Source organism: Trichosurus vulpecula, chromosome 7 (genome assembly GCF_011100635.1).
Source record: "Trichosurus vulpecula isolate mTriVul1 chromosome 7, mTriVul1.pri, whole genome shotgun sequence".
Classification (NCBI taxonomy): domain Eukaryota; kingdom Metazoa; phylum Chordata; class Mammalia; order Diprotodontia; family Phalangeridae; genus Trichosurus; species Trichosurus vulpecula.
The window spans coordinates 185,215,110-185,227,430 of NC_050579.1; the positions used below are offsets into that span (position 1 = coordinate 185,215,110).

Here is a 12,321-nt window from a genome sequence, read left to right on the forward strand (position 1 = left end):
ATGAGAGCAAGATTCACTCATTCCCCCCTCACCTGCCCTCTCCCCTCCTCCCACAGAACTGCTTCCTCTTGCCACCTTTATGCGAGATAATCCACCCCATTCTATCTCTCCCTATCTCCCTCTCTCAATATATTCCTCTCTCATCCCTTAATTTGATTTTATTTCTTTTAGATATCTTCCCTTCATCTTCAACTCACCCTGTGTCTGCTCTCTGTGTGTGTGTGTGTGTGTGTGTGTGTGTATACACATACACATACACACACATATATACATACATGCACATTCACTTATATATATATATATACATAAACATATATATATATGTATGCATATTCCTTTCAAGTACTATGATATTGAGGTCTCATGAATCATACACATCATTTTTCTATGTAGGAGTGTAAACAAAACAGTTCAACTTTAGTAAGTCCCTTATGATTTCTCTTTCTTGTTTACCTTTTCATGCTTCTCTTGATTCTTGTGTTTGAAAGTCAAATTTTCTATTCAGCTCTGGTCTTTTCAATTGAGAAAGCTTGAAAGTTCTCTATTTTATTGAAAATCCATATTTTGCCTTGGCGCATGATACTCAGTTTTGCTGGGTAGGTGATTCTAGGTTTTAATCCTAGCTCCATTGACCTCCAGAATATAGTATTCCAAGCCCTTCAATCTCTTAATGTAGAAGTTGCCAGATCTTGGGTTATTGTGATTGTGTTTCCACAATACTCAAATTGTTTCTTTCTGGCTGCTTACGATATTTTCTCCTTGATCTGGGAGCTCTGGAATTTGGTGACAATATTCCTAGGAGATTTCTTTTTGGGATCTATTTGAGGAGGCAATCAGTGGATTCTTTCAATTTCTATTTTGCCTTGTGGCTCTAGAATATCAGGGCAGTTCTCCTTGATAATTTCTTGAAAGATGATATCTAGGCTCTTTTTTTTTTAAATTATCTGTCCTGGATCTATTTTCCAAGTCAGTGGTTTTTCCAATGAGATATTTCACATTGTCTTCCATTTTTTCATTCCTTTGGTTCTGTTTTATAATATCTTGATTTCTCATAAAGTCACTAGCTTCCACTTGCTCCAATCTAATTTTTAAGGTAGTATTTTCTTCAGTGGTCCGTTGGACCTCCTTTTCCATTTGGCTAATTCTGCCTTTCAAGGCATTCTTCTCCTCATTGGCTTTTTGGAGCTCTTTTGCCATTTGAGTTAGTCTATTTTTTAAGGTGTTGTTTTCTTCAGTGTATTTTTCAGTATTTTTTTGGGTCTCCTTTAGCAACTCATTGACTTGTTTTTCATGGTTTTCTCACATCCATCTCATTTCTCTTCCTAATTTTTCCTCTACTTCTCCAACTTGCTTTTCTTTTTTTTTTTTTTTGGCTATTTTTAAAAATTTATTTAACATATTTAGTTTTCAGCATTGATTTTCACAAGACTTTGAATTACAAATTTTCTCCCCATTACTACCCTACCCCCACTCCAAGATGGTGTATATTCTGGTTGCCCTGTTCCCCAGTCAGCCCTCCCCTCTGTCACCCCACTCTCCTCCCATCCCCTTTTTCCTTCCTTTCTTGTAGGGCAAGATAAATTTCTACACCCCATTGCCTGTGTATCTTATTTTCTAGTTGCATGTAAAAACATTTTTTTTTGTTTTTGAACATCTGTTTTTAAAACTTTGAGTTCCAAATTCTCTCCCCTCTTCCCTTCCCACCCACCCTCCCTAAGAAGTCAAGCAATTCAACATAGGCCACATGTGTATTATTATGTATAACCCTTCCACAATACTCATGTTGTGAAAGACTTACTATATTTTGCTCCTTCCCAACCCATCCCCTTTTATTAAATTTTCTCCCTTGACCCTGTCCCCTTTCCAAAGTGTTTGTTTTTGACTACCTCCACCCCCATCCACCCTCCCCTCCATCATCCCCCCCCCCCTGTTTTTTATCTTCTTCCCTCTTCTTTCCTGTGGGGTAAGTTTCCCAATTGGGTATGTATGGTATTCCCTCCTTAGGCCAAATCTGATGAGAGCAATGTTCACTCATTCCCCCCTCACCTGCCCTCTCCCCTTCTCCCACAGAACTGCTTCCTCTTGCCACCTTTATGCGAGATAATCCACCCCATTCTATCTCTCCTTATCTCCCTCTCTAAGTATGTTCCTCTCTCATCCCTTAATTTGATTTTATTTCTTTTAGATATCTTCCCTTCATCTTTCAACTCACCCTGTGTCTCTTCCCTCTCTCTCTCTCTCCATATACATATATATACATAGATATATACATACATACACATTCACCCATATATATATATATATATATATATATATATATATATATATATATATATATATATATATATATATATATACATAAACATATATGTATGCATATTCCCTTCAGCTACCCTAATACTGAGGTCTCATGAATCATACTTGTCATCTTTCCATGTAGGAATGTCAACAAAACAGTTCACCTTTAGTAAGTCCCTTGCAATTTCTTTTTCTTGTTATTTTTCTTGATTATCTTTTCATGCTTCTCTTGATTCTTGTGTTTGAAAGTCAAATTTTCTATTCAGTTCTGGTCTTTTCACTGAGAATGCTTGAAAGTCCTCTATTTTATTGAAAATCCATATTTTGCCTTGGAGCATGATACTCAGTTTTGCTGAGTAGGTGATTCTAGGTTTTAATCCTAGCTCCATTGACCTCCAGAATATAGTATTCCAAGCCCTTCGATCTCTTAATGTAGAGGCTGCCAGATCTGTGGTTATTCTGATTATGTTTCCACAATACTCAAATTGTTTCTTTCCGGCTGCTTGCAGTATTTTCTCCTTGATCTGGGAGCTTTGGAATTTGGTGACAACATTCCTAGGAGATTTCTTTTTGGGATCTATTTGAGCAGGCGATCGATGGATTCTTTCAATTTCTATTTTGCCCTGTGGCTCTAGAATATCAGGGCAGTTCTCCTTGATAATTTCTTGAAAGATGATATCTAGGCTCTTTTTTTGATCATGGCTTTCAGGTAGTCCAATAATTTTTAAATTATCTGTCCTGGATCTATTTTCCAGGTCAGTGGTTTTTCCAATGAGATATTTCACATTGTCTTCCATTTTTTTCATTCCTTTGGTTCTGTTTTATAATATCTTGATTTCTCATAAAGTCACTAGCTTCCACTTGCTCCAATCTAATTTTTAAAGTAGTATTTTCTTCAGTGGTCTTTTCCATTTGGCTAATTCTGCCTTTCAAGGCATTCTTCTCCTCATTAGCTTTTTGGAGCTCTTTTGCCATTTGAGTTAGTCTATTTTTTAAGGTGTTGTTTTCTTCAGTGTATTTTTCAGTATTTTTTTGGGTCTCCTTTAGCAAGTCATTGATTTGTTTTTCATGATTTTCTCGCATCCTTCTCATTTCTCTTCCCAATTTTTCCTCTACTTCTCTAACTTGCTTTTCCAAATCCTTTTTGAGCTCTTCCATGGCCTGGGACCAGTTCATGTTTTTCTTGGAGGCTTTTGGTGTAGGCTCTTGCACTTTATTGACTTCTTTAGGCTGTATGTTTTGGTCTTCTTTGTCAGCAAAGAAAGAATCCAAAGTCTGAGACTGAATCTGGGTGTGTTTTTGCTGCCTGGCCATATTCCCAGCCAACTAACTTGACCTTTGAGTTTTTCAGTGGGGTATGACTGCTTGTAGACTAGATAGTTCTATGTTCCACATTTGGGGGGGAGGTGCCGGCTCTGCCACACCAGCACTGCTCCTTCCCCAACCCCCAACCCGGACTGGGCTTAGATCTTCAGCAGGCTGTGCACTCCTGCTCTGATCCGCCACTTAATTCCTCCCACCAGGTGGTCCTGGGACCAGAAGTAACAACAGCCTTGGCTGCCCCACCTCCAATGCCCCCGGGGCTGGAAGCCAAACCACGAACTCCTTCCACTCCCGCAGCTTTTCCCACTAACCTTCTTAGCAGTCTTTGGTGTTTGTGGCTTGAGAAGTCTCGTAACTGCCACAGCTCACTGATTCAGGGCACTAGGGCATGCTCTGCCTGGTTGCTGGTCTTGTTGGTCCACACCGCTCAGGCTGGGCTCTGCTCCACTCCGTTCCCAGCTCCCAGCTCCGTGTGGGATAGACCTCACCCAGAGACCATCCAGGCTGTCCTGGGCTGGAGCCCTGCTTCCCTCTGCTGTTTTGTGGGTTCTGCCATTCTAGGATTGGTTCAGAGCCATTTTTTATAGGTTTTTGGAGGGACTCGGTACGGAGCTCACGCTAGTCCCTGCTTACCAGCCGCCATCTTGGCTCTGCCCTAACTTGCTTTTCCAAATCCTTTTTGAGCTCTTCCATGGCCTGGGACCAGTTCATGTTTTTCTTGGAGGCTTTTTGTGTAGGCTCTTGCACTTTGTTGACTTCTGGCTCTATGTTTTGGTCTTCTTTATCCCCAAAGAAAGAATCCAAAGTCTGAGACTGAATCTGGGTGTGTTTTTGCTGCCTGGCCATATTCCCAACCAACTAACTGGACCCTTGAATTTTTCAGTGGGGTATAACTGCTTGTAGACTAAAGAGTTCTATGTTCCACATTTGGGGGGGTTGCGCCAGCTCTGCCACACCAGCACTCCTCCTTCCCCAAGAACCCCCAACCTGGACTGGGCTTAGATCTTCAGCAGGCTGTGCACTCCTGCTCTGATCTGCCACTTAATTCCTCCCACCAGGTGGGCCTGGGGCAGGAAGCAACAGCAGCTGTAGCTGCCCCACCTCCACTGCCCCAGGGCGGTGGCCGAACCACGAACTCCTTCCACTCCCACAGCTTTTCCCTCTAACTTTCTCTGCTGTCTTTGGTGTTTGTGGGTTGAGAAGTCTGGTAACTGCCGCAGCTCACTGATTCAGGGTGCTTGGTCCTGCTCCACCCGGCTCCTGGTCTGGTTGGTCCAAGCACCTCATGCTGGGCTCTGCTCTGCTCAGCTCCCAGCTCTGTGTGGGATAGACTTCACCCAGAGACCATCCAGGCTGTCCTGGGCTGGAGCCCTGCTTCCCTCTGATGTTTTGTGGGTTCTGCCCATAATGGATTTTTAAGTTGGTATTAGAATCAGAGATCTGAGTTTGAATCTACTCTCCAACATTTATTATCTTAAATTCTCTTTTCATCATGTTAATCCTCCACTCACCAGCTTTAAGTTGTATATTCATGGATATGAAGAGATCAATCTGACCAAAGTAGAAATTGTATTTGAGCGAGTAAATAGAAACAAAGTAAGATGGGAGCAGGTAATGGAAGATCTCAAAAGCCAGGAATGAGAGCCTAGTACTTGAGTAAACCACAACCGTCCCAGGAACTCAGTTTCATCTTGTGTAGTATGAGAAGGTTGAACTAGATGTCTCGGAGGTCCCTTCCAGCTCTGGTACTAAACAGGAGTTAAAGGTATAAAGAACGAAAATCCATCGGAGCATGAGCTGACAGAGCTGTGACCTGTGGAGGAGACGTTTAGTATAAAAGATTCTAGATAGAGAAATGATGACTCTTGTGCTTAGTGGTGTCACATAAGCAGTGATCACATAAGTGGTATCACCACACTTTTTTGTGGCTTTCTCACAAACCAGTGATTAATTTTAATGGTTTTGAGAATGGCTTGATCTATATCCAGATTGTATCAATGGCAAGATTCAAACTCAGATCTCTCTTGATGGTAGGTCCAATGCTCTGTCAGCAGATTTTTGTTAAGTGAGATTAAGCTTCCTACTTGACTCTATGTGTCGTATAATCATATCATAAAATAGTACTTAATAATATCTAGTGTTTACAGAGTACCTATTATCTTAATGTGCCAGGCACCATGCTAGGTGATTTACAATTATTCTCAGTTGTTCTTCATAATAACCCTGGGAGATAGGTGCTATTGTTATCCCCATTTTACAATTGAGGAAACTGAGGCAAAGAGAGGTTAAGTGACTTCCCCAAGGTTACACAACTAGCAAGTGTCTGAGGCCAGATTTGAAATCAGGTCTTCCTGACTATGAGCCAAGCACCCTATCCACTGTGCCTCCTAGCTGCCTAACTTTGGAGCTCATTGTTTACAGTACTGTTTTGTTTTTTCCTTGGTTTTATCTTCCTTGACTGTTTCTTTGTTTTCTCTCCCACTAGGATTCCCTCCCCTGTGTTTCTTCTGGATCCATTCAAAATTTGCATAATTGAAGACAGGGGTTATGAAGTCCAACCTAGATGGCCTCGCAGACACCACCTTCAGGACCATCACAACAGACCTCCTCTACGCAGGCTCTAACGATATTCAGTACGAAGATATCAAAGGCAACATGGCATCCAAACTAGGATACTTCCCACAGAAGTTCCCTTTAACTTCTTTTAGGGGTAGTCCATTCCAAGAAAAAATGACTGTGGGAGATAATCCCCAGTTAATTCCATCAGACCAGATAAATATCACAGAGTTTTACAACAACAAATCTTTATCCTCGTACAAGGATAATGAGGAGAATATCCAGTGTGGAGAAAACTTCATGGACATGGAATGCTTCATGATTTTAAATCCTAGTCAGCAGCTGGCCATTGCGGTATTGTCCCTCACATTGGGCACTTTCACAGTCTTGGAAAACCTGTTGGTGCTGTGTGTAATCCTCCACTCCCGTAGCCTGCGCTGTCGGCCCTCTTACCACTTTATTGGTAGCCTGGCAGTGGCAGACCTGCTGGGCAGTGTCATTTTTGTCTACAGCTTTGTCGACTTTCATGTGTTCCACCGGAAAGATAGCCCAAATGTATTTTTGTTCAAACTGGGTGGAGTGACGGCCTCCTTCACGGCCTCAGTTGGCAGCCTCTTCCTCACGGCCATTGACAGATATATATCCATCCACAGGCCACTTGCGTATAAGAGGATCGTCACCAGACCGAAGGCTGTGGTAGCGTTTTGTGTCATGTGGACCATCGCCATTGTGATCGCCGTGCTCCCTCTGCTAGGATGGAATTGCAAGAAGCTCCAGTCAGTTTGCTCAGACATCTTTCCTCTTATTGATGAAACCTATTTGATGTTCTGGATTGGCGTCACTAGTATTCTTCTTCTGTTCATTGTGTATGCTTATGTTTATATATTGTGGAAAGCACATAGCCATGCGGTCAGAATGATCCAACGAGGCACTCAGAAGAGCATCATTATTCATACATCAGAGGATGGCAAAGTCCAGGTCACTAGGCCTGACCAAACCCGCATGGACATCAGGTTAGCCAAAACCCTTGTCCTTATTCTGGTGGTCCTGATCATATGCTGGGGTCCACTGCTTGCCATCATGGTCTACGACGTCTTTGGGAAAATGAACAAACTCATTAAGACAGTGTTTGCCTTCTGCAGTATGCTCTGCTTACTGAATTCTACCGTGAACCCTATTATATATGCTCTGAGGAGCAAGGACCTGAGGCATGCTTTCCGGAGCATGTTCCCCACTTGTGAAGGCACGGCACAGCCCCTCGATAACAGTATGGGGGAATCCGACTGCCCGCACAAACATGCAAATAGTGCAGGCAATGTTCACAGGGCTGCTGAAAGTTGCATCAAGAGTACAGTTAAGATTGCCAAAGTAACCATGTCTGTGTCTACGGATACCACAGCTGAGGCGTTGTGAGCTGAAGACTTCTCAGCGACATTGGGAGAAAAGAAATTAGGCTTTTTTTTTGTTTATTTGTTTGTTTAAAGGAGTCTATCCTCTTACATTTTTAAGTTTACCATATTCGGTTAAAAGATAATTGTCGCAATGATCATTAGTCATTTTAAACAATGAGAAATTAAAACACAACTCTTCAAAGGTTTTACAATTGAGAAAGTTGGTTTGTTCATTTTTTTAAGCATGTTACTTGAGTCACCCATGTTTGACTACGTAGAGGAAAAGTTCCAGTGAAATAAATGGAAAACTTTTGGGGAAACATGATCCAAACTTTAAATATCTGTTTGAAAAATTCCATCAAATGAGTAAAGCCTTTGTAACCATAACTTTCATGCTAATGTAAAACGTATTTGATGTCTATAGGTAGCAGAGGTTTCCGTTCCCCTCCCCAAAAGCTGCAGTACAGAATTAGAACTATTTTGTAAACCTGTATTGTCCTGTGAACTGTGTACTGATGTTTATTACATGTTATTTATATTTGTCTCGTTGGGCAATATGGAAAGATACAGACTTTTCTGGAAATAGTACAGAATATGCAGTAGATAAGTCCCAGTGAAAACCCTTATTTGCAATCATCCATACAGTGACTTTAGAAATCTTACACTTTGTTGTCTCCAGCATTTTCATTCTTTCTTTTGACATTTCAGATATTCCTAACCCTTAATTTTTCTGTTAACACAATATAACACTAACAGGAGAATAAAGACCCATTCCCATAGTGAACAATATTCATCAACCCCAACTTTGCAATTTGAAGTTGCAATTTCAAGTTCTAAAATAATTCAGTTTGCATTTTTTATAAGGACATTTAGTTAGGGTCTTCTGGACTATTGCTGTTTGGTTGTGTAATGTATGACTCCAAGAACTGAAGACAAAGGATTAGTGGCTTTTTTAACCAACACCTGGTTTTTTTCCCTTAAGTCTTTAGCTATTCCCAGGTCTCTTAAGACAGCATGTGTCAATCTTAATATAAGGTGTTATCACTGTGCCGTTGACATATTCTTGAAGAGTATTGCATTCTTATATTCCAGAGTTAAGTAGATTCCCTGCCTGGGAGGCCAAACAAGAGTCTTCATTTATTTTAATTGAAAAGAAGTATTGTCTGGATTAGCAAAAATATACTATGTGGGTGTGAATTTCCATGTATGTGTGTATGTGTATGTGTGCGTGTGCGTGTGTGTGCGCGTAGATCGTAAATGTGTGTGTGTCATAGTGATATTATAAAGTTAGAAAAATGTGACTAGGTGTAAATTGTATTACTTGTTGCACTCTTTGCACATGAATTCAGTTTCTAAAATTGAGTTCTTTTCAACATCTTGGTTAATGAAACTACAGACTGCAAAAAAAAAATCAGAAAATTTTCATCCACTTTGAGAAAGTATGCCAAACATTAAAAAAGTATCCTTTAGTGTTACTCAAGAACAATACTTATCAAGGAGCAATTGATTAAATAAATTCAATGAAAAATCCTATATTTTCAATGCTAAAGAAAATCATTCTAATTTTCCAACTTGAGGCACAGTACATTAAAAAATATATAAGGAGACAGCATGGTAGGATGAATGGATAAAGAAATGGACTCAGAGTCAGGGAGAAGCAGGCTCAAGGGTACATGACCCTGAACAAGTCACTTAGGCTCCCTATTGCTCTAGGCAAATGTGGAAGACGATAAACAGCAGACTAGCTGCCTACCTGCATTGGTAAAGGGAATTTCCTCATTTGAGAGTTCTATCCCCATCTATCTCTAAGGAGGCAGACCTCATTATAAAAGATGAATGTGCCTCACTAAACCCAAAATCATTTTGAAAAAGTAATAGTTCATCTAGCCCTTGTGAATCCTAGTTTTAATGGCACTAAAGAGATCTCAGGCGTTCCTCAAATCCACCTCTAATGAGGCATGACTGCTCCTCAGCCTACATGGCACAAGGAGATGGTGGGCTGGGCAGCTTATTTAGATCCTGAAGAGATGCAGACTTGATTATTGGAGCCTGACTCACTTCTGTAGCCCAAATCAGCAAGATCACCAGTGTCTTTTACCAAGATTCACTTGGTAGATGCACAGACCTCTCTGTCTTGCATTTCCTGTGCAAACTCTGCTTTTATGAGGCTGCTGTCCCAATCCAGGCCGTTGACTGAGATTTATTGATAAGTAAAGATTGGTCAAAATGAGGCTTTTTTTAGGCCCCAATCTTTTATTCCTTCATAATGTCATAGGGGCCCAGAAATGGACATTCTGCCAGGAAAGAATGGGATTTCTTAAGAGGCTGATAAGCCCTGATGGATTTTATTTATAAACAATCTTCTCTCCTTCCAGAGACAAATCATTACTCCTGCAGCACCCCGAGGCCAGGTCTGTAAAGCACAAGGTGAAGTGGAAAGTTTGCAATTATCTGTGGGTTCAGTGGGAAAAAAAAGTTTCTATACTATTCTTATCCCCCTCCTCCCCCCACCCCCATTCTCCCATCCCACAGTTATGGTCTCTGACCCAATTGCTATGTGGGCAAAATTGGAATTGGCTGTCTTTATAGCCCAAATTTGCCTCAAAATCTCTGTGTATCTCTGTTCTGTGCAAATAAAACCTTAGGGTACTATGGTAGTAATGATATCTCTGTAGAAAAAGAGAGGGTTGATTTATGAATAAATTACTCTAGGGCCTAATAGCCCTTTAAAAAAATTAACCATTCTTTTGCCCTGAATTATCCAAAGTGGTCTTCTGCACAGTTCAGAATTCACCAGGTCGCTACCAACTTTCCACTCTGTTATGAAACTCTGGCCTCAGTGAAAATGAGTGGGAGGAGGAGTTGGAGGAAGGCCAAATATTTTTAAAAAAATAAATCTAAGATCCTTTTTTGGAAACTGTGTTCCTGTGAACTCAATGCAGATTTTGTAAATTTGTTGTGCTTTCAAGATCTAAATTGTATGTTATAAATCAAGGGACAATGGGGCTGTCAGCACTAAAATTGGTGCTTATCTATATAATAAGAAATAGCATCTTGTGAGATACTATCACGTATCTGTTACAATACCATGCATACATACATTCTAAACTAGTTCTGCACACTTTGCCTTTTTTTTTCAATCACTTGCTAACTCAAGTGACTAAAAACATACTCCCTGCTGAATATAGTCACTAGAATGACAATTAGTTAATAAATCAGTTCCTTAAGCAAAGCTAGTTTCTTTAATGTGGTTTATGTGTGAGTATGCTTTAGGCAATCCTGCTTCATGGTCATCAGCTTTCCATTGGTGATTAAAAATTATCAAAACAACTCACAAGTCTTTGTCCTAAGCACTTCACCATTGTGGGTCATAGTTCACGAAGGGCCATACTCCCAGTTGACTTTATTTCTTTTTAGGAGCTGACCCAAGCACGGGGTTCCTTTGGCCTGGTCTTCACAGCTGCAATCAACCCAGTAACTGGTCACCAAGCCCAAATTTCTTACATTATATGTTCCTACGTATAATGTAAAAGAAACTTGAGGTTTCTGATGGGCTAAGTCATGCAGATTGCTTACCTAAACACCAGCTAATTGTCAGGACCCCATAAAGCTGTGTGATGACACCATCAGAAGCCAATGAGATTCTGGTGCTTCAGATCACTTCTGCAAGAAATAAGCAGCACCATCCACTGTGGGAGAATTTGGCCCTGCTCGAATAGCACTGTAGTTATCATTCTATCTGTCCATTTCAGGTGTTTCATATCTGTAAAAGAGACCACCTATATCATGTGCAAAATTAGACTCCTCATGATCTAATTGTATATTTGTATGATATTTTAAGATCTAAATGCTGTGCTAAAATGGTTTTTTCTTGCACTGGCCCTCCAATGAAATGTTAATGTTACCTATTATGACATAGACAAGACATTTCATCTACTGATTTGGGCTGAATGTATGTAAATAAGTTTAAAAAAAAACAAGCCAGATGTACAAGCAGTGGCCTAAAAATCAGTGCTTTTCATATAGGGCAGTGTGTTTAAATTGCTATGGCCGCCTAAAAGCTATCTTCAGATAGATTCCATGTATCGGGTGTTGGGGATATATGGTTCCCCAAGAAGGGAAACATTTTCTTGTAGTAATAAGCAGCTGAGATGCTGGATTATCTGAACTTTTATTTCTGATGTTTCAAAGTGAAGAACATAACTCTTTATTGTCTGTAAATCTAACATTATTACTTTCTCTTAGAAGAATATTGTATTGTTAGATGTTTGTTGAGCTGGTAACATCCTTGCAACCGCTGCAATATCCTTGTTAGTAATCTGTATGAAACTTTGTACACAAGTTCTGGTATAATTGTCATTAAAAGTAGCTTCAACCATTCAACCACCTCTGGCAGAGTAGTATTTCTCTGATATGTACTATTCCCAGACTGTATTTTATTTCTATTATGTAATTAAACTTACACAAAGAGGAACTATTTGATCATGCCCGTAATTTTCAAACCTTAAAATGTCCATCAAATAAAACCCTAGATTATCATGGAGGACCCAAAGTGACCTTGGAAGCTACTTTCTCATTTCCTATGATGACATTAAAAGAATAAGACATTCATATTAATCTCTTCCAAACTGATAGAAAAATTAGCATGGTCCAAAATGACACACACATTTCCTTGGGAAATGGGCAAAGGAGTATTTGAAATTTAATTAGGCGATGGTGTGTGTATGTCTATACACGCACACACACACACATA

General features: G+C 40.2%; 1 protein-coding gene across 1 annotated transcript in view; it reads left to right on the forward strand.

The window, feature by feature from the left end:
- The window catches only part of CNR1 (cannabinoid receptor 1), a 31,952-nt gene extending 19,910 nt beyond the window's left edge, over positions 1–12,042 (forward strand). Inside the window, exon 2 of the mRNA XM_036767911.1 lies at positions 6,107–12,042. Within this exon, the coding sequence (XP_036623806.1) occupies positions 6,169–7,590 (1,422 nt within the window). The 5' untranslated portion in view covers positions 6,107–6,168 and the 3' untranslated portion in view covers positions 7,591–12,042. The remainder of the gene's footprint in view (positions 1–6,106) is intronic.
- Positions 12,043–12,321: the final 279 nt, after the last annotated feature.